This window comes from Mustela lutreola, chromosome 7 (genome assembly GCF_030435805.1).
Source record: "Mustela lutreola isolate mMusLut2 chromosome 7, mMusLut2.pri, whole genome shotgun sequence".
Lineage (NCBI taxonomy): Eukaryota > Metazoa > Chordata > Mammalia > Carnivora > Mustelidae > Mustela > Mustela lutreola.
In genome coordinates, this window is record NC_081296.1 from 18618153 (window position 1) to 18644771 (window position 26619).

Below are 26619 nucleotides of genomic sequence, written 5' to 3' on the forward strand. Positions count from 1 at the left end.
TTGAGATTGGGTGGTGGCAATCCTTAATTTCCTTTTTTCCCCCCGCTCTTTAATATTTTGTTGACTACTCTGGGACTCTTGGTTTTCCAGTTTTCCATCCAAATTTTAGAGTCAACATGTTGGTATCCACAGAATAACTTCCTGGCATTTTGATTGGGATTGCATTGAGTCTGTCGATCAGTTTGGGAAGGACTGACCTCTTAACAGTATTGAGTGTTCTTACCCAAGATTATGGACTTTCTTTCCACTTCACATCTTACCTTGCTTGTTATCTTTCATCAGAATTTTATACTTTTTCTCACATAGATCTTGTGCATATTTCGTTAGATTTGCACCTAAGTATTAATTTTTTTTGGTATGCTAATGTAAATGGTCTTGTGTTTTTAACTTCAAATTCCACTTGTACATTGCTGGTATATATGAAAGCAATTGACTTTTTAAATTTTTTAATTAAAATTCAATCTCATTAACATATAGTGTACTTTTAGTTTCATGGTTAGAATTTCGTGATTCATTGGTTGCATACAACACCCAGAGCTCATCCCAACAAGTGCCCTCCTTAAAACCTCTCACCCAGTTACCCCAACTTTCCCCTCTCCAGTAACCCTCAGTTTGTTTCCTGTAGTTGTCTCTTGTGATTTGCCTCCCTGTCTGTTTCTATTTTTCCTTCCCTTCTCCTATATTCATCTGTTGTTTCTTAAGTTCCACATGTGACTGAAACTATATGGTATTTGTCTTCCTCTGGTTCCATCCATGTCCTTGCAAATGGCAAGATTTTGTTCTTTTTGATGGCTGAGTAATGTGTGTGTGTGTGTGTGTGTGTGTATACCACATCTTTATCCATCCATTTGTTGATGGACATCTGGGCTCTTTCAATAGTTTGACTATAAACATTGGGGTGCTTTTGCCCCTTCAAATCACTTTGTGTACTTTGTATAAACATCTAATAGGGCAATTGCTAAGTCGTTGGGTTGTTACATTTTTAACTTTTTGAGGAGCCTCCATACTGTTTTCCAGAGTTGCATTCCCACCAACAGTGTAGGAGGATTCCCCTTTCTCCACATCCTCGCCAACATCTGTTGTTTCCTGACTTGTTAATTTTAGCCATTTTGACTGATGTAAGGTGGTGTCTCATTGTGGTTTTGATTTGTATTTCCCTGATGCTGAGTGATGTGGAGCCCATTTGGATGTCTTCTTTGGTCTGTTCATGTCTTCTGTCCATTTCTTGACTGGATTTTTTTGTTTTTTGGATGTTGAGTTTGATAAATTCTTTATAAATTTTGAATACTGGCCCTTTGTCTGATACATCATTGGAAAGGAATTGACTTCTGTATTTTAGCTGTGTATCGTGCAGTCTTGCTGTAATCACTTGACTAGTTTCAGGAGGGTGTGGGTGTGGGTGTGGGGTGTGAAGTCTTTGTATTTTCTGTAGACAGTCATGTCATCTGTGAACAAAGTTTTATTCTTTCCCAGGTTGTATACCTTTTGTTTCCTTTTCTTACCTTATTTCATTAGTTTGGCCTTCCAGTATAGTATTGAATAGTAGTAGTAGGAGGGACATCCTTGGCTTGATTCCCTGTCTTCTATTTTCTCAGTATTAATATCATGTTAGCTGTGGATTTTTGGAGACATTCTTTATCAAGTTGAGGAAGTCCTCCTATTCCTAGTTTCCTGAGGGTTAATAATGAAGAGGTGTGGATTTTGTTAAATGTTTTTTTCCTCCCTTCATTGATATGATCATGTGATTTTTTTTCTGTTGATATGATGGATCACATTGATTTTCTAATGTTGAACATTTTCTAATGTTGCATACCTGGAATAAATCCTACATGATCCTGGTGTATAATTTTTTAATATAGTGTTTGCTTTTATTTGCTAATTTTTGTTGAAGATTTTGTGTCTGTGTTCATGAGAGATACTAGTTTGTAGTTTCTTTTCTTGTAGTATTGGTTTTGGTGTCAGGGTAATAATGTACTCCTAGAATGAGTTAGGAAGTATTTCTTCTAGTTCTAATTTATGGAAGAGATTTTAGAGAATTGTGTAGTATTCCATAAATGTTTGGTTAAATTTACAGTGATTGGGATTGTTAGCAGTAGCCCTCCATTCTTTCATATGATATTAGTAATTTATGTCTTCTACCTTTTTTTCTTTGTTTGCCTGGCTAAGGGTGTATCTCTTTTATTGATGTTTTCAAAGAAACAGACTTGGAGTTTATTGATTTAAAAAAAAATTCCTGGTTTTAATTACATTGATTTCTGCTCAAATTTTTATTTTTTTCTACTTCCTTTAGGGTTTTTTTTTTATGATTTTATTTGACACAGAGAGAGTCCGTGAGAGAGGGAATACAGGCAGGAGGAATGGGAGAGGGAGAAGCAGCCTCCCTGAGCAGGAAGCTCTGATGCAGGGCTCTGTCCCAGGACCCTAGGACCATGTCCTGAGCCAAAGGCAGATGATTAACCAACTGAACCACCCAGGAGCCCCTCCTTACTTTAGATTTGATTTTGTTGTTGTTGCCTAAAATGGAAGTTTAGATTATTGACTTGAATCTTTTTTTTCTATTATTTGCATTCAGTACTGTATTTTCCCTTTAAGCAGCATTCCACACATTGCTACATTGTATTTTGTTGAGACTGGTCTCCTGTCATTTAAAAGTGTGTCATTTAATCTCTATGTATTTTGGACTTCTTCAGCTATCTTCTGTTACTGATTTTTAATTCCATTGCGGTCTGAGAACATACTTGGTATAATTTTTATTTTTAAAAATTTGTTGTGTTTTGTGGCCCAGAATTATTCTGTCTTGATGAGTGTTCCATATGAGCTTAAGAAGAATGTGTGTTGCACTAATACTGGGCAAAATTGTCTGTGTACATCTGTTGTACGGTAATTGATGGTGGTGTTGAGTGTGCCATGTCTGGACTGAATGTCCACATCTCTCAGATCCTTGTTGCCCTGCTGCTGGATCGGCCCATTACTGATGGAGAAGTGTTGAAGTCACCAGCTGTGATAATGGAATTGTTTATTTCTCCCTGAAGTTCTGTTAGGTTGTATCTCACCTGTGTTGATCAGGCACACATACGTTAAGGATAATTGTGTCTTCTTGGTCAGTCGATTTCTTTATCATTATGTAATGCTGCTCTTTATGCCTGATAATTTTCCTTCTCTGAAATCTGCTTTGTCTGAAATTCATGTAGCTACTCCATTGTTCCTGTGATTAGTGTTACTTTGGATTTTTTTAATGTATCCTAGCATTTAACTTGTTGATATTTAAGTCGTTTCATTTTTCATCAAAATATAATTCACAAAGCATAATAGTTGCCATTTTAAAGTGTACTCTTCTCTGGTTTTTAGTATATTTACTATGTATATGGTACACATACGTCACTTCTGTCTAATTCCAGAATGCTTCCATCACCCGAAAAATAAACCTCTTAGTTCCAATTCTCCGCTCCCCTTATTTCCTGGCAATCATGAATCTACTTTCTGTTTTTATGGATTTGCCTTTTCTGGAACATCTCATATCAGTGGAATTGTATAACACGTGACCTTTTGTGTCTGGCTTCCTTTAACCTGAGAGTAGAATGTTTTCAGACTTCACTCGTGTTTAGCATGTAACAGTTTAATCCTTTTTATGGTTGTGTAAGAGGCTCTTCCACATTTTATGTATCCATTCATCAGTTGATGGACGTTGGGTATATACTCTTTTGGCTGTTACGAGCAGCGCTGCTGTGCACATTCATGTACAGGTTGTGGCAGGAACATCTGTTGTCAGTTCTGTCAGTGTCATACCCCTAGACGTAGAACTGCTGGTTAATTGTACGTGTGTAACTGTTTGCTGCCTTAGCCACACTATTTTACATTCTCACCGACAATACAGGAGGGTTCCAGCTTCTCCGCCTTCTTGCCAGCACTTTTCTTCTTCTTTTTTTTTTCTTTTTCTTTTTCTTATTTTACCATAGTTGTCCTAGTGGGTGTGACGTGGCATCTGCATGTGCTTTTGATTCGCATTTCCCCAATGACTAAGGATGTCGAACATCCCGACATGTGCTCTTGACCGTCTGTGTATCACCTTTGGAGAAATGTCTATTCAAAAGTCTTTGGCTTGTTTTTAAATTAGGTTATTTGTCTTTTTGTTGTTGAGTTCTAAAAGTATATTTGCATATTCTGTTTATTCGGTCCTTGTCAGACAAATGATTTGCAGATCTCTCTCCCATTCTGTGGGTTGTCTTTTCACTTTCTCCATAGTGTCCTTTGACACACGAAAGTTTTTATTTTGATCAAGTTCAGCTTATCTAATATTTCTTATTGCTTTGTGTATCATGTCTAAGAAAGCTTTGCCCGATCCAAAGTCCTACAGATTTTCACCTGTTTTCTCTGAATGTTACAGTTTTTACTCTTACATTTAAATCTTTGATCCATTTTGAGTTATATTTTTGTGTATGTGTGACGTTGCTGTTCCAAGTTCATTCTTTTGCATGTAGATATTCACTTGTCCCAGTAGTAGGCACTCGAAAAGACTGTTTTTCCCTCCATTAAATGGTCTTGGCATCCTTGTGAAAAATCAGTTGACCGTAAATGTATGGGTTGTAAATACTTTCTTTTTGAATACTTGGGAAATCTACACTATAAAGTAAAACCATTCCTAAAGTAGTAAAACCATTCTTGGTTAAGTGAAATGGGTCTCTATTATGGCACTGTGAGTTTGGGTTTGCTTTTCACAGCAAACGCTGCCTAACCCAGTATTCACAGATGTTCCGAGTTATTTAGTCATGTGTTATGCAACTTTTGTTTATCTGAGAACAAATTCATAAATGTTGAGTACTAATATTACCTAATAGCATTTGTTCACTGAGGCTAAGTTATATAATTTATTTATTTATTTAAGATTTTATTTGAGAGTGAGAGAGTGCAGGAGCAAGAGGAAGGGACAGAGGGAGAAGCAGGCTCCTTGCTCAGCAGAGCGCCTGATGTGGATCTCAAACCCAAGAGACTGGGATCATGACCTGAGCCAAAGGCAGATGCTTAACCAACTGAGCCACATAGGCACCCCAGTTATACAATTTAGAATGCCATCATGAAGTTCAAGAACTTCAACAATGTGTAACTGAGGCAGGGAAAGTGATCGACCTAAAGGTATACAGTTGGTGAGTAGGATGGCCAGGATTATGAACCGAGACCCCCTCCCGTGATGTACTACATAACTATGATGTAAGGTCTGAGATGGTCTCAGGAGAGAAAGGTCCAGGCTAATTTGGTCACCAGTGTAAGAAGCAGGTGGCTTTCTGTAGATGACTGTGAAATTACGGTTTGGTATGAAGTCCTTGTGTCCGACACTAGCAGGGTCAGTCTTTGGTTGATTAACTAAGAAAGTCAGTTTAAACAAGTACTCTTAGGGAATGGTACATACAGTTTTTAGCATTTTATTTGGAAAAAATATATGTACATTTATTCTCCATTGAAACAGTGCCAGGTCTTTTCTCTGGAAACTGGCCTGCAGATTAGATTTCTGAGTTATCACAGCACTTGGGTCGCTCAATAGGTTAGGCATCTACCTTCGGTTCAGGTCATGACCTCGGGGTCCTGGGATGGAGTCCTGCATTGGGCTCCCTGTTCAGCAGGGAATCTCCTTCTCCCATTGCCCCTTTCCCTGCTCATACTGTCTGTCTGTGTCTCAAATAAATAAAAAGAATCTTTTTTAAAAAAGCTTTCTATGTTGTCTTTTTTTGCATTCAGTTTCAGTTTCTTTAACTGAATTGAGTGAGAATCCTGTGATCACTCCCTCCCTGCCTGGTACGTGGTCATCTCACCCATACCTAACTTAGCAAAAATTTTCTTATTGATTTCTTTGTATCAAATCTTTCCAAAGTAGCTGTGTTAGTTTTCAAAAGCACAGTGATTTTTTTTTTGCAGTCATATTTTGTTGGTTTACATAGTGTTTAATGAAGCTATATAATTATGAAGTAAGTGTAGGTGTCCTTAACTAGTTTGGGAATCATCACATTTGATTCTTGCTGACTAAACAGGTCATGGAGTAGCAGAGTCACAGGGGAAGTAGATGGTAATTTATTGCCTCTAAGCATATAAGCCTACCGGGGTATCACAGTATTGTAAAGGGGAAACACAGGATAGCTAATCCTGTGAGACCAATACTTGGAAATAGGTTATGAAAGATTTGGAACATATGTTCAATGGGACACTCAGCATGCACATAAAATATTAATAGAAATGTATGTGTTTTACATAAAGACATTCAAGTTATATTTTTAGATGGGAATTTTTTTTAATAGAATGGGTTTTTATTTTTTATTTTTTTATTATTTTTTTAAGATTTTATTTATTTATTTGACAGAGAGAGAGGTCACAAGGAGGCAGAGAGACAGGCAGAGAGAGGGGGGAAAGTAGGCTCCTGGCTGAGCAGAGAGCCTGATGTGAGGCTTAATCTCAGGACCCTGAGATATGACCTGAGCCGAAGGCAGAGGCTTAACCCACTGAGCCACCCAGGTGCCCCTAGATGGGAAATAGATTAGAAGAGCATGAATATTTGTGTGTGTACACATATGTGTGTGTACACACATACATAGAGAAGGTCTGGGGTTTCTATTCAAGATGGTGGCATAGGAGGATCTTGAACTCATCTCTTCTATGAAATAACACACTGAATCTATAGCTCCATATGGACAAATTTCCTGTGGAAAAAACCCTACAACTAGCTGAGTGACTCCTACACATTAGGTGAGTAAGGAAAAAAACCTATGTTGAAGTAAGAATCAGTCTTGCCATAAACCCCACCCCTGGTACAGCAACCTGGGATTGGGAGGGTACTCACAACCCCAGGCTTCTCCCTGAGGAGCAAAGGGTTTGAGCCCCACTTCTGGCACTCCAACTTTCAAGACGTACATCTAAGAGACAAGACCCCAAAACATCCAGCTTTGAAAGCCATCAGAGCTTGCACCCATGAGACCCACAAGGCTATAGCAAACTGAGAAACAGTTCTTAATGCAGTTGCCGAGTAGACTTACCCACCCTGGAACTCAGCACGGAACTAGCAGACTGAAATGCATTCAGATTTCTGTGAAAGAGGCTCATTTGCTTATCTTAAAGCCCTGAGGGGCAGGCATCTAATTTAACATGGATCTAGGAGCCTAGTAAGGTATTCTCCAAAGATGGAGCTGATGGGTACCATCTTTGCGCTGTCACTCTGCCTCGCTTCTGCTTTCTGGTATCTCTTGGAAAGGAGCTTGAATGCACGTATGATGCCCCAAGGTTTGCTGTTGCTACCCAGGGTATACCTCTAGATCACCTGGCTCTAGCGGCCAGCAAGACTCAAACTCACAGTAGTGAGTATCGCAGCATTTACAACAACCAAGACTTGGAAATAACTAAAGTGTCACCAACGGGGTGAATGCATAAGGAAAATGTGTGTGTATATGATGGAATATTACTCAACCATAAAAAGAAGGAAGTCTTGCCGTTTGCAACAACATGGATGGACCTTGAGGATATTGTGCTGAGTGAAATAAGTCAGACAGAGAAAGAGAAATACTATATTATCTCCCTCACGTGTGGAATCTAAAAAACAAAACAAAATGAAGTCATAGAGAACAGATTGGTAGTTGCCAGAGGCGAGGTTGTGGAGGAAATAGATGAAGGGGTCCAGTGGTATAAACTTCCAGTTAATAAGATAAGCCCTGGGGATGTAATGTACATCATAGTGACTGTAGTAAATAATACTGTGTATTATTGTATATTTATTTTATTATTTTTTATTAGAAATATGTATTTTAGCCCCAGGGTTACAGGTCTGTGGATTGTCAGGCTTACATACTTCCCAGCACTCAGCATAGTACATACCTTCCCCAATGTCCACAACCCCACCACCCTCTCCCTACACCCCTCCCCCCAGCAACCCTCAGTTTGTTTTGTGAGATTAAGAGTCTCTTATGGTTTGTCTCCTTCCCAATCTAATCTTTTTTTTTTTAAAGATTTTATTTATTTATTGGACAGACAGAGATCACAAGTAGGCAGAGAGGCAGGCAGAGAGAGAGGAGGAAGCAGGCTCCCCGCTGAGCAGAGAGGCCGATGTGGGGCTCGATCCCAGGACCCTGGGATCATGACCTGAGCCAAAGGCAGAGGCTTTAACCCACTGAGCCACCCAGGTGCCCCCCTCCGAATCCTATCTTGTTTCATTTTTTTTCCTTCCCTACCCCCACACCCCCCACTTTGCCTCTCAAATTCCTCATATCAGGGAGATTGTATGATAATTGTCTTTCTCTGATTATTTCACTCAGCATACTCTCTAGTTCCATCCACATCATTGTACATGGCAAGATTTCATTTCTTTTGATAGCTGCATAGTATATTTTATATATATATATATATATATATATATATATATATATTAAGATTTTATTTATTTATTTGACAGAGATCACAAGTAGGAAGAGAGGCAGGCAGAGAGAGAGGAGGAAACAGGCTCCCTGCTGAGGAGAGAGCCTGATGTGGGGCTCGATCCCAGGACCCTGGAATCATGACCTGAGCCGAAGGCAGAGGCCTTAACTCACTGAGCTACCCAGGTGCCCTATATCATTATATATTTAAAGTTGGTAAAGCTTAAGAGTTCTTAGCACAAGAAAAAAATGTATATGTTTGGTGATGGATGTTAACTAGTTTTAGGGTGGTCATTTCACAACAGATAAAAATATGGAATTTTTATGTTGTACCCCTGAAACTAACATGTGTCCATTATATGTCAGTTTCTTTAAAAAGTAATTGATATATTATTTTTTTAAAAATTATTTATTTATTTGACAGACAGAGATCTTAAGTAGGCAGAGAGGCAGGCAGAGAGAGAGACAGGGAAGCAGGCTCCCTGCTGAGCAGAAAGCCCAATGCGGGGCTTGAACCCATAACCCTGGGATCATGACCTGAGCTAAAGACAGAGGCCTTAACCCACTGAACCAGCCAGGCACCCCAAAAGTAATTTATATTTTAAAGAGACAGACTAGGGCACCTGGGTGTCTCAGTCAGTTAAGCGTCTGCCTTCGGTTGAGGTCTTGATTTCAGGGTCTTGGAATGAACCCTGGGATCAGGCTCCCAGCTCAGCAGAGAGCTGGCTTCTCCCTCTGCCCCTCCTCCCACTTGTTCTCTCCGTCTCTCTCTCTCAAATAAATAAAATCTTAAAAAAAAAAAAAAAAAGTAAAGAGAAAGACCAAAGCAAAGTCTGGAAGGATGTGAATCGCTGTGTTAAATAGTGAAGAAAAATAAACATTAACAGTGCTTAACTGCAGAGCATTAGAGAGTGGGTGATTTTTTTTTTCTCTCTTACATAAGTATTTCTTGCTTGGTTGAAAGTTTGACAGTGAACATTTGTTACTTTTAAAATTAAGAAGAAAAAGCTGTTTCTATTTTGAGAAGAGCCTCTTTGAAATGTATAATTAAAAGAAATAAAATGCCTGTAGAGTTAGGCAACAGGAGAGAATGGTCTTGGTGAGGGGCCCTCTTTCCCATAATCTTAGGAAGTGAGCAGACCCCCTGATGTCCCTGTGTGTGTTCCCTTGCAGTAATACGGCCTCTTATTCTTTCTCTGATCTTATTTTTCTATGTAAAATGTGGTATCAGTGCAATCATTTTTTCTTTCTGGTTTGATTTTCAGGAAGATTTCGACGTCGATCACTTTGTGTCTGACTGTAGGAAGCGTGTCCAGCTGGAGGAACTAAGAGGAGATCTGGAACTCTACTATAAACTTCTTAAAATAGCCATGGTCGAGCTCATCAACAAGGATTATGCAGATTTTGTCCACCTTTCCACAAACTTGGTAAACCTGAAATTCACAAGTCCTACACACACACACACACACTTTCTCTCTCCTTCATATTTATTAAAAGGGCAGAGTTTTTAGAAACCTTTTAGTTGATTACCCCACCAACCCCACCAGAAACTTGAAGAAATTACCAATTTCATTAATAAAAGAACTAAACTTTTTGGAATACATCTTTTGTTTGTTTTAGTTTTTATTCATTTAAGGGTGCTCTAGTTTGATTATGTTTCAAATTCATTAGTCAACAGTGAAAAGTAAAGGATAATAATACCCAAGGGGTTGTTTTATTAGTTGCGAAGTGATTACCCTGAAGTGTTCCTTGATTTAGACTAATTTGTAGGAGCAAATGTCCACCACTCTTACAATGTTTAATTTACTCCCAGGTATATCTTTTAGCCAGAGCTAGGTTGAGGGAACATTGGCCAATATTGATATTTAAAAAGTTTGGTTTTATAAAAATATAAGAATGATTTGCAGTGAGCTTATCAATTGTTTGTAAAAGCCGTTTAGAAATGTTGAATTTTGTTACTTGGCAGAAAAGTCTCCTTGTTGATGCTTCATTTTGTTTTAAATCTGTTTGTCCAGAGAAGCACAGAAAGTTGCAGCTCCATGGGAATTTCAAGAAGCATTAAAATTAATAATGCACATTTGCTTTTGGGAAATATACCACTAAGATAAATATCCCATTAGGATTTAAAACCTAGAAAATTTTACTTCTGTTTAATTTCTATTTTTCTCAAGGCTCATAATAATGTTTAAGAGAGACGTAGCCCGTCAGACTTTCACATCAGCTGGCTGAGTATCATCAATTACAGACAGAGAACTGTTCACCTTCTGTGAAAATTTTTCACATTCATTTAAAATGTCATCTAAAGGCAAATTGTTCTAAAGGAAACTTTCGTTTCTCATGACTTCCCTTATTTTTATAGTTTCATGTATTTCAACAGATTTTTTTCATATTCTATGAACTACATTAATGGCCAAATAACACTTCTGTTGTTTATCTAGTTATGTAGCAAAATACGGTTGTGCCAAAAAAATAACTTAACTCTGGTACTGCTTTGATCGTTAAATAGATACATCACTATTACTCCTTATCGTGATGTGTTTGTGCCAACCTGGTTTTGCCTTTAGGTTGGCATGGACAAAGCCCTCAATCAACTTTCTGTGCCTTTGGGACAGTTACGAGAAGTTCTGGTAAGTCCCCAATTAATGAAAACAGTCTGCTGTGATGCCTGTTGTCCTCGTCGGCTTTTCTCTAAGAATTCTTTCATCTGTTAGTTGGGTGGTACTGGTGGATTTATTGTAACGGTTCATGATTATAATATTCACCTTCAGAAGAGTTGTAAATGATTTTGTTTTTGCATATGCTAAAAACCTCAAAAAACATGTTCGATTTGAAGAAGACATATTCTCAGAGTAGACAACCTTAAGATGTCAGGGGAGAGGAAGCATATTTCCAAATTCAACTTATTAATGCCACTTTGGTCATATGTAAGTGGTTTCTAACTTACGAATGACTTGTATTTTAACATTTTGTAATCTTGTAAATACCCCCCCCACACACACACACGTAATCTACGTGTGATTAGGTTCCTGGGCTGATCTACAAAAACTGTGTAATCCTTAATGGAACTGAAGGATAATATAAATAAAATGTAATACTTAATAAGTGTTACATTTGCATGTTCTCTCAGAAAAATCTCTGTTGTGGGAATGGGACTCCCCACCTCTAAGCCATTGGGAATAGGAACTCCACCTGGGTGAACAGTGGAGGGGGAATTGTGGCATCACTTCTAACAGAAAACTGTGCTGCCCTGTCTCCCCCCCCCGCCCCCCCCATCTGTGTCTGGTGCCCTGACTTCTGGCCTCTGTCCGTTCTGATGCCCTGTCGTAAACTTGTCATAAACGACACCATCCTTCCTTGTGTGTCTCCTCTAGCTTTAGTGGCCTCGTGCATCCCTCCCCTTAAACAGTGCCTGCATCCTAGAGAGAATATAAGGAGAACATAATTTAAGGGAAGACACAGTACATGGTTAGAACCAAGAAAAATGCAGAGTCACGGAAATATCAGTGCTGAGAAGCCTAGGGGAGGGGCAGGCAGGAAAGAGTTCGTGAAATAGGTAAAAATCTTGAGTTGTGCCTTGAGGTAGCCAATACTTTCCATGGTTTATGTCTCATTTGAATTTTACAAAATCTTGTTAAAGGTACTTTTTCTTGGAATGGAAGGGATTTTCGTGGTCCACTGTTGGATTCCACACCAGCCGCTGTGGGGCTCTCCCACTGCCTCCTTGGTGTGCCTCTTCCTCCCGGGGCCTCATAGTGGTGTTGTTTCCCAAGCCTAGCCTTCCTTTGGCCTCCCACTCTTCTCTCAAACCCCCTCCCTAGAGGCAGATTTGCTCTACTCACACAGGCTCCCGTCCCGCCTCACCCCCTGCCATCACCGTATCCCCTCCCTTTTCCATGGCCTGTCTTTATGGCCACTTTGGTCCTGCTCAGCCACAGGCCTGACCTGCCTTTCTGGTCCCAACTCTGAAGCTGTTCTGTGAGATTCTCAGACCACTGAGGGATCCGACTATATCTGTCTTCATTGTATCCCTGTGGGCTGCCACAATACTGACGTCCAGGAGGGGTTTCATAATGTTGATGGAGTGAATTAATTCACCTTCCTGTGGAATTTTTGTGATATGCCTACTTCATTCTAGTTGTTTCTGTTAACCTTTGTTTTGGCCCTACTTCCTAATTATCTCTTTATTCATTAGCTTCTGGGCATGTTTCTCCACCTCTGCGCTCTGCCTTTTTCTGGTCTTCTGTTCTTCATTCTTGATTCCTGGTATTTCCATACCCACATTTCATCATCATGCATCAGTGCTTTGACATTCTCTCGTTCTCCAAAATAGGCAGAATCTAAAGACCTCATCTCAGTGAAGTTGGCCCTCCATTCCTATTTCTGCTTCTCTCCAGAAGGAAGCCTGAAGTGCACATGGCTGTGTGCCTGTCTGACCCTGCCCCTGAGTGTGTCTGCACTAACATCTTCTCCCCATCCCCTACCTACCTCGGCAGCTGTGTACACATGGCTTTCAGAGTCTGATTCGAGCCCCGTCGCATTTCCAGACTCTCCTGTACTTTGCTTCATATTATCTGTTCTCCATTCTAAGCCCCCTCATCCCCCTAACTTTCACTGTATATGTGTCATTCTTCTTCTGGCCATGCGACCCTGCCTTCGTGTCATTATGCCCCCAGATCATGAGTCCCCTCAACAGTAACTGTGTCTGGTATATCATTTTTTTTTTTGGACAATATCTGCATAGTACTGGTGCACAGGTATTAAGTTCTGTGGAATTGAATGAGATGTAGGAACTTGATAATGTGACAAAACAATGTCTGTAATATGTTTTTTTTATTATTCTTTTAAAGAGTCTCAGGTCATCTGTCAGTGAAGGAATTCGGGCAGTAGATGAACGAATGTGTAAACAAGAGGACATAAGGAAGAAAAAGGTACCCTCCAGTAGATTTCTTATGCTGCCTGCCATTTGAAGCCCTCTCCTCTTGTCTCTACGAGCTTGTCAGCACTATTCAGGTTTTTTTCAAAGCTCTCACGCATGTGCATTTTATGCATTATGTCACGTTATCTACCTGAAATAATAAGACAGAATTTTAGAGGTACCCACACGATCTCAAGATCACCCACTTTTTCCGGAACAAGAAACAGTGATAACTGTTGTCGGTGCAGCACTTGACAGTTAACGACTGTATAAATTGTCAGCGGCCCTGTAAAGAAAATAGGCCTATATTAGAGACTAGGGGAGAAGTGGGCTTTCCAAAGCAAACTCAGGATTCTGCCGTAGGTTTGTTGTTATTTTCTGATCCTGTGTTCTTTATGTTCTGGTGTTCACTTTAATTTTTTCGATTCCCAGTAGTTAGCATGCGGTGTTGGCTTAGTTTCAGGTGTGTGAGACAGGCAACGGCTCTGTACATCTGAGGGCTCACCCCGGGAGTATGCCCCTTAGTGCTATCTCCAGTTTCAAGTGTCCCCGATGTCATTCATGATCATAATGATGTAGGGGCACAGCGGGCATTGGGAGTCTGGGCTTCTGACTCTCGCCTGCTGTTCTGTACAATGTTTTCTATGTGTATTATTAGCATATTTGTTAAAATCTCAGTGGGGAGAGAGCCTGTTTGAGGGATCTTCTATTTAATTCGCCTCTGGATCTCCTCACAGCTTTTATCCAAAGAATGCTTGTCATGTGCTTCCAGACAAAACAGTAAGCTTTATGAGAGCAGGGTGTATTTCTTGCTTTATTTTCTCGTGTTCCCCTCCTCCCCCACCCCCCGTCAGAATGAATGTCGAGCTCCCAGGGGTGTTCAGTAACTATTTTATTGAATGGATGACTTTGTATTTTTTTGTTCTTTAAGGATGAGAGTTTTCATAATGTTCCTCAACCTCTTTGATAATATTTGTAGTGTAAAAGGTCTTTAATGATTTGGTGCTTGGCCATATAGGTATATGCACATGTAAACTGAGACGGTCAGTACGATCGGAAGCCAAGGTTAAAACATGAATAAAGGGCCATAAGAAAACAAATGGAGGGGCGCCTGGTGGCTCAGTTGGTTAAACGTCCGACTCTTGATTTTGGCTCAGGTCATGAGATTGAGCCCCACATTGAGCTCTGTGCTCAGCAGGATGTCTGCTCGAGATTCTCTCCCTCTGCCCCTCCCCTGCACACACACATGCAGTCTCTCTCTCTCTCTCTCAAATAAACAAATCTTTTTAAAAAAATAGGAAAGAAATACCCATAGAAAGATTCAGGATGGGGAAAAGAAGAAATAGGAGTATAGAATATGAGAAAGCAAAGTCTAGGTTTTTTTTTTTTTTCTTTATAAACTTGCAATAGAATATGGAAGTATGCTTATTCTAGAATTAAGATTTGAATTCTTGAGAATTCTGTGTTTCATAGAAATATTCAAAATATAGCATGCCCTATATATTTGAAGTTAACTTTTGGTCTTAGATTTTCCTGCATTTAGCATGGGAAATAACGATGATTAAGAGTAAAGATGGTGACGTTTTTTGTTTGCTTAATTTTTATTTTTATAGATGTGTGTGTTGAGGCTTATACAAGTTATTTGATCAGTTGAAAAGATTGAAAAAATCTTAAATTCACAAAGTTCTAAAGAAACCTCTGCACTAGAAGCAAGCAGGTAAGCATTTTTTTTTTTTAACTAAGTAGCACATAAATTATTACTTCACATCCAGTCTAATTAGACGGGGACGGCTTAGTTAGAATTCATTTCTGAACAAGAAGAAAATCCAGGTTTGTGGCTAGAATGTAGCTCCAGGAGAGTGGAGAGCATGAAATGGTGAAATCTATAACACGTTCCTATAAACCCTTTGGTTATAGACCACAGTTCCAACACGTCATCATGCTTGCAGTGGAAAAGGATATTTGGAATCACCTTCCCTGAGGAGTAGCAAAGTCCTGTTGATCTTTAAGGCATACCTACCATTCATCTTGGTTTTTCTCCATCTCATTTTTTTTCCTAGACATGCCCAGAGTATTACCATTGATGTATTTTGCACCAGCATTATATTATTATGAAACAGTATAGGACACATCCAGTTGAAATTTACAAACAGGAAAGAAAAAGCTTATGAAATAGGAAAAAGATGATGGCTCTCTTTGTTATACTGTGATTGTCTTGTTCCCTTCCTGGTGTGAATTTTCAATCAGCCAGGGTAGATGAGTGACTCAGAAAATGAGTAGTTAGGTCCTGTCAGCACCATGAGACGCACAGTGGTGCAGTGGGAGTAGCCCGGGCTGGTCCTGCACATACCAGCTGGGCTGCCTGCGTCAAGGTCACCTGGTGCCCTGCATGCTCTGTTGTGTGAGGCTAACAGTCCCTCCCCCTGCAGGCGGAGTTAGGTTTCTAAATTTTAGGAATTAAGGTTTTAGATTTGGAAGGAACTTGAGAGACCATATGCTCCACATGTCTCATGATGGAGATTAAGAACGGACACATCCCAAAGGAAGCGATTCTCTGGTCCTAGGTCTCTGCCCCCTTTCACATCAAGGCATTCAACTAAGTGGTCAGCCTCCACTCTGCTTGTGTCTCTAGCCCGTAGCACTTGTGCTTCTGCCCCCATTCGTCCACACTTAGCAGACAGTCTGTACGCGGCCCTTCTGCAGCCCGTGTGTCTCCAGCGGCTCTGCTTCACTGCGGCACTTGGCAGTGCCTGCAGCCCCTCCAGCCATGTCCACGTTCGGCCCCTGGGGAGCTGGCCCTCCAGTGTTCTTCCCATCTTTGCTGTTGCTGCTGTGCTCCTCGGATAGAAACACCTCAGTGAGCTCTGTGTCTACAATCCTGTCCCTTTGCAACACTGTCCTCGATAAACAGACATTGTGCGCTTTCTTGCTCAGAATTACCTTGGAGGACTTTTTTCTCCAGAAGAGCAGCTCTGAGCTCTGGAGTGAGGAAAGCCAGAGCAGCGTCAGCGCACGGTAAATCCATCATGCTCTGCCAGGCCCAGAAATGCCGAGATAAGGATAAATAGGACATGCGCATGGGATCAGTCAGTAGAGGTTGGGATTAGGCTTCAGTGTTGGTCATGTGGAGCGCTTGCCTTCCCTCCACACCAGTTCTGATGCTCTGGGACGGGGCACATCGTGGCAGGTCTCCAGACATTTTGGGTTTCCTTACAGTGTGTTTCCTCACTACCTGACTGCCCATCCTCAGATGTGGGATGCCTCATAGAGCCCAGCAGGGGCTTTGGGGCCTTTGTTGTGTTTTGTTTTGTTTTTTTTTTCTTTCACTGTTCAGCTTCCTTTTGAATGGGGTTGACGATTTCTAATGTGGGGGGCAAGAGGGAAGTGTATCCAGTCCACTTGATGGCAGATGCACTGTGAGTGATTTCTCACCAGCTCCCGGACCCACCGAGCTTGCTCTTTCTGCCGTTGGGTAAATGTAAACTTGGATTCCGCTGCTCTGAGCGATTTCCCAGGTTACTGCTAGGCGGTCAGTTTTAGCTGATCGAGGAGACAGCAGTAGTTGGTACTGGGGAGGTACTTGGGAGGGAGAATGAGGCAGGCGGAGAAGAAGAGGGGGATTCGGGTATGAACAGTAGGACAGGGCAAGAGAGAGGAGGGGGTTAGAGAATGGGAGAAGAAGGGAGAAGAAGGGTACGAATGGGAGAGCCCGAGGAACGTGGTGGAAACATGCATTTGTACCCACACTGACCTAAAATAGCTCCATCCCCTTGCCTGGGCCCTGTGGCCCGGGCCAGGCTGCGTCGGTGGCTTCTACGACCTTCCCGATCCTCACCCCTTGCACCTGGGGCCTGCTGCACAGACAGTTTGTCCTGAAAATTGATGGCGTGCAGGTGCAGGTGCCTGAGAGCTGTAAAGCATGGGGGGCGGTGGGGGTGGTAGGTTTTAACTTTCGGAATTGCACTTCTCTAATTGTCTCTACTAGCCCTCTCTGGACTAGAGAGATTTTGGAGAGAATTGCCACAGAATTTAACCAGTTACAGTTTCATACTGTTCAGAGCAAAGACATGCCTCCTGGACAAAGTAAGACCAGTAAGTGTTGGTTTCGATTTTCAATTTGCTGTTTGCGAATTTCCTGGATGATTTTGGTTTGACCTAGCATTGCCCCCTGATAATTGCTACTCTACAGGATTTTGAAGCTAGCTTTGAATTTTTTTTTTCAGTGTCTCCTGCTTGGGACCCTGCTTCCATTATGTCACACTAGATAGATTTTGTGTAAAGACACAAGCGTAGTTTCCAAACTATGCAAGTAAAATTAATTCTGAATTTCATGTAACTTGACACATTATATGATGTAGTCAGAGTTCATTTATCCAATGCCCTTGACTGGGTTTAAATGCACATTCGTCAGATTTACTCCGTAGCTTAAGAGGCAAATAACTTTTTGTCGTTCAGTAATTGTCTAAACTTCACTTTGATGAAGCCGACTTACTTTCAGCGAAATCATAGGGAGGGCATGCCTCAGTGGCTCAGTCAGTTAAGCCACTGCCTCTGGCTTAGGTCATGATCCCAGGGTCCTGGGATCGAGTCCCACCTTGGGTTCCTTGCTTGGCAGGAAGCCTGCTTCTCTTTCTGCCTGTGCCTCCTTGTGTGCTTGTGCTCTCTCTTGACAAATAAATAAATAAAAACCTTTTAAAAAGAAAGAAAGAAAGAAAGAAAGAAAGCAATCATGGGGAGAAGAGATTCATTGTTATTCTCTAGGAAATGTTGGGATTTTAATCTTACATATATTCTGGTAGAATTAGAGGCTCGCTTTATATATATAACACATATGTATATAAATTATACACATATATTTGAGCTTTTAGAAACTGTTGTGCCTGGACCTTCTTTCCTGGTCTCTCTGTTCTTGCAGCGTATAGCCCACATTACAGCCATGCTGCAGCAGTCCCTGGGAGGCCTGCTGCTAGAAGGGCTTCAGACTTCCAATGTGGACATCATATGGCACTGCCTTCGGACTTACGCTACAATTGACAAGACACGGGATGTAGAGGCGTTAGTCGGTCAAGTACTGGTGAAACCGTACATGGATGAGGTTTGTGCCCCCATGCACCTCATTCCGCAAACAGAGTATCTAATCTGGCTTCGTTTCTTGACTGGGTGCGAGAGAGCTCAGGGCTCTTCCTTGAAGATGCTCCTAGTTCCTGCTCTTCTGGTTGTAAGAAAAGGTTGCTCCCGCTTGGTGCCCCTCAGCATGGCAGGAATCAGGCATGCGCTCTGGTCTCTTCCAGTGATGCCATAGCTCAGGGATCATCTTAATTTAGTAGGGGTGAGGGACTTGCCTAGGAAGAAGGTACGGATCAGAACATTTTCAGGTCAATTTCCATTTCCCTAAGTTATATGTTAATGAAGTTGCCGAAAAGCGTGACCCCACCAAGGCGCCTGTGCCCACTGGAGGAGCTGGAAGACAGCTCTGTGCGCAGGGAAAGTCCGTGAGGGGAGGCGTCTTCGCAGAATTGATGTGACCTAAGTCTTGAAGACCATGGGGGAGTTTGCCAGGCTAGGAAGGTGGGAGGGAGGGAATATTCAAAGATAAAGGGCTTTTAAGGGCGAGTTAGCGGGGTAGTACCTTAAGTCTGGAACTTGGTTACCCAGTGTTCTTGACCTATGAGGATACAGTTAAATACAGGGAGTCAGTGTATCCTGCCTCTGAGCAGCCGGAGTATGGGCTGCACCGTGTGAGGCTGCCAGCAATCAGCAGCTTCCCATTTAGAGAGCATTGGTTTCATCTAGTTCAGGCTGACAGAAGTCATGAAGCCAGTCTCAGCGTTTGAGGGCTTTCTTCCAGTCACCTGCCAGTGCGAGTGTTCTTTCTGTCCGGTAAGTATAAAGCTACCCACCATGACTTCAGGATGAAAGGCTTCCAGTTTTAAAACGGGACAGTATCCCAGTGATAGAAGTGAAATTGAAGGATTAATTTCAGTAATCTTCTCAGCTTCATTAGGACTACTAAAAGTAAATGATCTGTCAGTTCTTTGTATGTATCCTATTATATAGTTCATAGCTCTCTCTGTGGGGGTGAAAAAGATCACATTATTCTTTGTCACTAAATGAAAATATTTTAGTTATTTAATTTATGCCCTTTTCATTGAACTGAATCTAATATGCTAAATTAGGGAAGTACTTTACGTTTCCGTGTCATTAAATGAACTGTGGCCACGTTTGTAATTTAAGTTTGTATGCTTGTCATTCACCTCCTGCAACTCAGCCTCTCCAAAAAAAAAAAAAAAAAATACTAAAGCAAAATACGATGTGTTTTCTTCCATCACTTTCCATCTCAGCCCTTTCCCTGTTCTGGAGATGGTATAGGATAAGGCCAGGGTGAAGATGGTACAGAGCTGTTGTCTGCAGATACAGTATTTCGCTTTTAAGCTCAGAAGGGAAGCAGATGAGTGTGTGTGATGTTTTAGCTTCAGGCCGTCTCTGTCCCTCAGCCTCTGTGTCCCCCAGGGTTGGAGCAGTATTCCCAAATCCCGGGACCTAGATTTTTGTGCCGTTGTTAATTACCTCCTGTTTAGAAAGCATACTGAGTGGGGAGGAGGAAGGACGAAGTGCATTTTTAAGGTTTACTCGATTCTTTTCTCTGTAGTGTATAGTTCATACTTCTCTTTTAGGTGCTTTAAAAACAAACAAAACACAAACAAACAAACAAACAAATAAATAAATAAATAAAAATAAAACGCTCTTCCTTCTGCTCGGTGATTGTAGTGCAGATTGTTGAGTCTCATCCGGATGGCCTGAAGATCATGTATGCTAATAAGCTCCTGGAGTTCGTTCCTCACCACTGCCGCCTTCTTCGAGAGGTCACAGGAGGAGCCATCTCAAGGTGACGTAAACTGCTGTGTATGCACCTGAGCTCAGTTTAGTGACCACCTGTCACCTCCTCATGTGCCGCTGATCCCTGGCTGTCCTGTCTGACCCAGGAACATGTGCTCTTCCCTATTTGTTACCAGTGCTGTGAGGCAGGTGTCGCTTGCCTGGGTTTACAGGGAAGGGAATGAAGAGTGGGGACGAATCTCAACGGTGACATTTGTGTGACTCCAGAGCCTCTGCTTTTCTCTTGTCTATACTTTCTCCTTAACCAGGTTCAAAATCAAAATTGGTTTCCTTCCATTATTGTGATGTCATCATCGGTCTAGAAATACCAATTCATTTTAATTCAACATGTTTTATACTGATGGCAATTAAAGTCATGTTCGGTTTTCCCTCCCTCTCTTATTTCATTTCCATGGCTTTCCAGTTCTGTTTCATGAATATCCCATTACCTTCCACCATCTCCGTCATCCCAGTCCAGACCTTTGTCACCTTTTTTTGTTCAAGGGTAGCGGGCTCTCCCCACCTGGTCTCCCAGCTCCACCTGTCCCTCTTCATTGCAGCCCTCAGCTGTCCCACCTGCCCAGAGCTCTGCAGCCTTCCTGAGTCGCTCGTGGTTTCTCATCGCCCACAGTCTTCCTGGCGCAACCTGTGACCCTTGGTGCTTGAGTCCTAGTGGTTCTCCACTGTAGAACTTTCTACTGTGGAACTTTCCCCCATACCACTATGGTTCCTGGCCAGACAGGAGCGCTTGACCTTCCCTAACACACCTGGTACAGAAGATCCCTGACTTCACCTTGGTTCAGTTTATGGTTTTTTGACTTTTTATAATAGTGCAGAAGTGATATGCATTTAGTTTGGATCTTTTCCCAGGCTGGCGATCTACAGTAGGGTCCTCTTTTGTAATGCTGGGCAGGGGCAGCGAGCACAGCCCCCAGGCAAACCACGTGATCACGAGGGTCAGCAACCAACACACTTGAACCGTCCTGTTCTGGCTTTCAGTGCAGTGTTCAGTAAGTTACATGAGATACCAGACACTTTATTGTGAAATAGGCTTTTTGTTAGAGGATTTTGCCCAACTGTGCAATACTGTAAGTGTTCTCAACACATTTAAGGTTGGCGGGGCTAAGCTCTGATGTTCAGTCGCTTAGGTGTTTTCCATGCATTTTCAACTAAAGAGATTTCCAGCTGAACACTGGGTTTATTAGAAGCCGAGGCCGTCATAAGCCGAGGAACATCTGTCTGTACTGTGCACCTCTGTGTTTTCCTTCATTGCTTCCTGTCTCCTATCCCTTTGTCTTTCTGTTGATCTGTCACTCCACATGAAGCTCCAGTCAAATACAACTTCTTTTTTTTTTTAGGTTATTTATTTATTTACTTATTAGAGAAATCATAAGCAGAGGGGGAGGCAAAGAGTGAAGCAGGCTCCCCACTGAGCAGGGAGCCCAATGTGGGACTCGATCCCAGGACCCTGAGATCATGACCTGAGCCACCCAAGCGCTCCCAGGCTATGGTTATTTCAAGAAAAAGTCCTATTTGTGAATTCTTCATCTAGTGAAGATGAATTAAAATCAGAAAGTCAACTCTGCCACCTTTAAAAACCCCGGAACAGAAAAAATTCCACGAGCATGTATAACCCTATCCACAATAAATCACTTTCAATCCAGTCCTGAAAACTAATACAGAGTAGGAAGAAAGCATTACAGAAAAATTTTGTTTTTATTAATCAAGCTGGAAAATAATGGACCTTACACGAATGCCCTTTAGGAAGACAGTTCTTATAGTTTTATGTTGATGGAAACTAACATTACATTCGAAATGCATGTTAAAACCATGACTGTAGACTAACTACCACTTTCAGTTGTCAGAAGATGAAAAACGGTCAAGAGTCACCCAAACTGAATCCTGGTTCCTCCTGGAAAATGTGTTCCTAAATATTTTCCCCCTGAACTACTGTGCTCTTTCTGTATCTTACACAGCAGACACTGCGATGCACAAACACATCCAGAAGGCCTTTGAGGGCTGACAGCCTGCTGGAACAAGGAGGAATTCACCCGGGTTTCTGCCTTTCTGCCAGGCCCAGAAAGTTCTGGGTAACCCAGGTGACGTGTCATGAGAATACAAGTGTGCCTCACACCGTACGTATCATCTCCTCAGGGTAGACACCAAAATCCATGTTCGTATATGAAAATCCGAGATGCATACAGAAATCAAGAGGGATTCTGTCATCTTGAAAGAAAACCTGTTGCGCTGCCACATGCCTTGTATCTCCTCGAGTGACTGCAGGAAGTAGCGATTGCAGTCAGAAATCTCAGAAAGAAAAATTAGAGTAAGGGCAACCCCTGAAGTTTACTCCTGAAAATACTTGGAGAACGACTGTGACCAATAAACCAGGGCTTAGTTCATGAGACTATGTCAATGAGCTTATACCATCTCATGTCCTGGTCAAACCCTCATGTCTGGGAGATGGAGGGACGTCTTCATCTTTCAGAGCTACTATTAGGGAAAAAGGTGGAGACAATACTGACAGGAGTCCCTACTTCAGCAGGAGAGCCAAAAACACCTTGCCCCTCCATAATCCCAAATGAAAATAAACATCTCGGGGCGCCTGGGTGGGTTAAGCTTCTGCCTTTGGCTCGGGTCATCTCAGGCTCTTGGGATCGAGCCCCACGTCAGGCTCTTTGCTCAGGGGGGAGCACACTTCCCTCCTTCTCTCTCTGCCTGCCTCTCTGCCTACTTGTGATCTCTGTCTGTCAAATAAATAAAATAAATAAAATCTTTAAAAAAGAAAAAAAAGAAAAGAAAAGAAACATCTCATTTTACTAGTGTGCAGCAGTGACTATGCAGGAGAAATTATTATTATATTATTATTAGATGATATATTATTATTATTATTATACTATATTGTTAACCTTTTGAATTCGGACACCTAAAAGTTTTAATAAAATATGAAGACCTTTTTTTTTTTTAAGATTTTATTTATTTGAAAGACAGAGATCACAAGTAGGCAGAGAGGCAGGCAGAGAGAGGGGGAAGCAGGCTCCGCACTGAACAGAGAACCCAATGCGGGGCTTGATCCCAGGACCCTGGGATCATGACCTGGGCTGAAGGCAAGAGGCTTTAGCCCACTGAGCCACCCAGGCACCCCATGAAGGCTTTTTTTAAAGAACAAAAACTTCAGACTATATCTTTATCCTAGAAGTTCCCACTACAACTGGCTTCTGTCTTGGCCAACATTTAGCCATTCAGATAAAGTCCGTATTTAGTGCTTCGTGTGTACGCATGTGTAAAATAAGAGGACAGTCATAAATCTTTAAGATTGTGTATAATAACCGTGAAATAAGGATTCTTGATACACAAGGTCTCGTTCTGGGGAAAACAGCTGGAGAACAGTATGCAGTTTTCAAATGACGGAGAGAAAATACGCATTCGGTTATGAGAAAGGGAAGGAGAACAAGACCAAATATTAATAAAAGGGAAAAAAGCTTTTTCTGCCATCTTTCCGTGCTGCAGTAACAGTGTGAACAAATGTCCCACAGATGCCCTCAAGAACATTAACACTGCTGAAAGGGGAGGCGAAGGCCAGGTTCTTAGGAGGCCCTGCACCAAAGTCACCGTCCCATTTCCTCAATGTGATGAGGAAGCATGAGTACATTGGCAAATTTGAAATTATTGATGACCACAGAGCTGGGAAAACTGCTGTGAACCTCACGGACAAGTTAAACAAATGTGGCATGACCAGCCCTAGACTTGTATAACTGAAAGATCTAGAAAAGTGGCAGAATATTTCCATCCCCTCAGTTTGGTTTCACTGCATGGAAAAATTCTTCTGGCATCATGCACCATGAAGAAGGAAGAATCCAGGCAGGAGGGAAAATCCTGGGATTCTTTTTTCCTAGAAATATAATATACATGGCACGTGAAATGCCTCAATGGGAAAAAAGAAAAAGGAAAATAAATTACAGTCAACTAATGTTTGACAAGGGTGCCAAACAATTCAATGGGGGTAAGAACAGTATTTTACTCCCAAGCAGCCACATGCAAATAATGAAACAGGAGTCCTGCCTCACACCATACAGAGAAAATAACCCAAAATGCATCAAAGACATAAATGTAAACATTAAAATGATAAAGTTCGGGATGCCTGGGTAGCTCAGTTGGTTGGACGGCTGCCCTCTGCTCAGGTCATGATCCCGGAGTTCCTGGATCGAGTCCTGCATCAGGCTTCCAGCTCCACAGGGAGTCTGCTTCTCCCTCTGACCTTCTCCTTACTCATGCTCTCTCTCATTGTCTCTTTCTCAAATAAATAAATAAAATCTTTTAAAAAATAAAAATAATGGGGCGCCTGGGTAGCTCAGTGGATTAAAGCCGCTGCCTTCGGCTCAGGTCATGATCTCAGTGTCCTGGGATGGAGCCCCGCATCGGGCCCTCGGCTCAGCAGGGGGCCTGCTTCCCCCTCTGTCTCTGCCTGCCTCTATGCCTACTTGTGATCTCTCTCTCTGTCAAATAAAATAAATAAAATCTTTTAAAAAAATAAAATAAAATAAAATAAAAATAAAAATAAAATAAAATGATAAAGTTTTCAGAAGAAAACACAAAGGTAAATGTTAGTGGTCTTGAATCTAACAACGGCTCCTCAGCCATAACACCAAAGTACAAGCAACTTAAAAAAAATAATAAATAAATGGGACTCAACCAAAATGTCCCAGTTTTGTGCTTCCAAGGACCCCATTGACAAAGTCAAAAGACAAGCCACTAAATGGGAGAAAATATTTGCAGGTCATATATAAGGAACATCCATTCAGACTGTGTGAAAAATTCTTACAACTCAAATAAAAAGACAACCCAGTTAAGAAATGAGCAAAGAGGGGCGCCTGGATGGCTCAGTGGGTTAAGCTGCTGCCTTCGGCGCAGGTCATGTACTCGGAGTCCTGGAATCGAGCCCCGCATTGGGCTATCTGCTCAGCAGGGAGCCTGCTTCTTCCTCTCTCTCTGCCTGCCTCTCTGCCTGCTTGTGATCTCGCTCAAATAAATAAATAAAATCTTTAAAAAAATGCACAAAGAACTTGAATACACATTTCTCCAATACTCAAATGTATACATTAATATATAAATGTATTTTACATTATCATATATTTATATAAACATATTTATGTAAATATATTTACATTCTTAAATATGTATTAAATATAATAAAATAAATATATAATATATATTTGAAGATACATATAAGGTATATATAAAATATATGGGACAATAAGCACGTGAAAATATGCTCAACATCACTAATCATTCGGGAAATGCAAATGAAAACCATGGTGAGATACCACCTCCCACCCACGTGGATGGCTACTATCAAAAAACCCAAAAGCAGGTGTTGGAAGGATGTGAAGAGCTGGAACCTGTAAATTGCTGGTGGGCTTGGAAAATGGCACAGCCACATTAGAAACAGTTTAGTAGCTCCTCAAAATGCTGAACACAGAGTTGCCATAGGACACACCAATATCACTCCTGTGTATAGACCCAAGAAAAAAACTATGCCCACACAAAAACTTGTGCATGAAGGTTTAGGGTTTATTCGTAATAGTAAAAGGTGAGAACAACCCAGATGTTCATCAACTGATGAACAGATAAATAAAATGTGATCCATCCAGCCAGTGGAATATTATTCAGCCTTGAAAAGGAATAGAATTTTGAAATGTGCCACGACACAGAGGAGCCTTGAAAACATTCTGCTGATTGAGAGAAGTCAGTCACAGAAGACCACATATTGCATAATTTGACTTATATGGAATTTCCAGAATAGCTAAATCTACAGAGACCGAAAGTAGATAGCGGTTGCCTAAGACTGGTGGTGATGGCTAAAGTTTTCTTTTGAGGATGATGAAAATGTGTAGGTAGTTCAGTATAGTATAGTTAACTATAGTGAAAGCCATTAAATTGTCCACATTAGATGGTGAGTGGTATGGCCTGTGAATTATATCTCAATTAAGCTGTCATCGAAAAATGCAAAGAACTTCTATATTTATCAAGTAGAAAAAGAATGAACTTGATTAAAAACATCAAAAATGGGGAAAATAAAAACAAACAAAATAAGATGGGAGGAATAAGATCATGACTGTTTATCATTAATTTAAATGTGTACAGACTGACTTTTTCTATTAAAGTTCCTATCGGGGGGTTACAGATCCACGCTGTTCAAGAAACATACTTAAAATGCAAAAGGGATTGAGAATGTATCAGGTGAGGAGATACCATGCAAAAGAGAAAGCCGGAATGGCAAAATTCATCGCAGACAAGTTGGTTCTAAAGTTATAGGTACTAAGATGAAGAGGGACATTTTTAAAGGCAGAGTTTGGAAAGAAGATGTAAAATGTATAAGCAGGTATACATCTAACAACATAATACCTACAGACTCTAAAAATGCAATAACAAGGTAAAATTTTA

At 41.2% G+C, this 26619-nt stretch overlaps 1 protein-coding gene across 6 annotated transcripts in view; it reads left to right on the forward strand.

The window, feature by feature from the left end:
• The window catches only part of LOC131835658 (conserved oligomeric Golgi complex subunit 2-like), a 43928-nt gene that overhangs the window by 9692 nt on the left and 7617 nt on the right, over positions 1 to 26619 (forward strand). For 2 of the 6 annotated variants that reach the window (XR_009355301.1, XR_009355303.1), the window contains exons 2-8: positions 8423 to 8570; positions 9650 to 9811; positions 10949 to 11011; positions 13232 to 13312; positions 14913 to 15016; positions 16003 to 17391; positions 18215 to 20185. Coding sequence is in view for 2 of the 6 variants with exons in the window: in XM_059180091.1 (XP_059036074.1) it covers positions 9650 to 9811; positions 10949 to 11011; positions 13232 to 13312; positions 14913 to 14945 (339 nt within the window). In the remaining 4 variants the exon portion in view is untranslated. Of the gene's footprint in view, positions 1 to 8422; positions 8571 to 9649; positions 9812 to 10948; positions 11012 to 13231; positions 13313 to 14912; positions 15017 to 16002; positions 17392 to 18214; positions 20578 to 20735; positions 20807 to 26619 lie in introns of those variants that run through there. The other 4 variants (XR_009355302.1, XR_009355300.1, XM_059180091.1 and 1 more) reach the window with 4 other exon arrangements.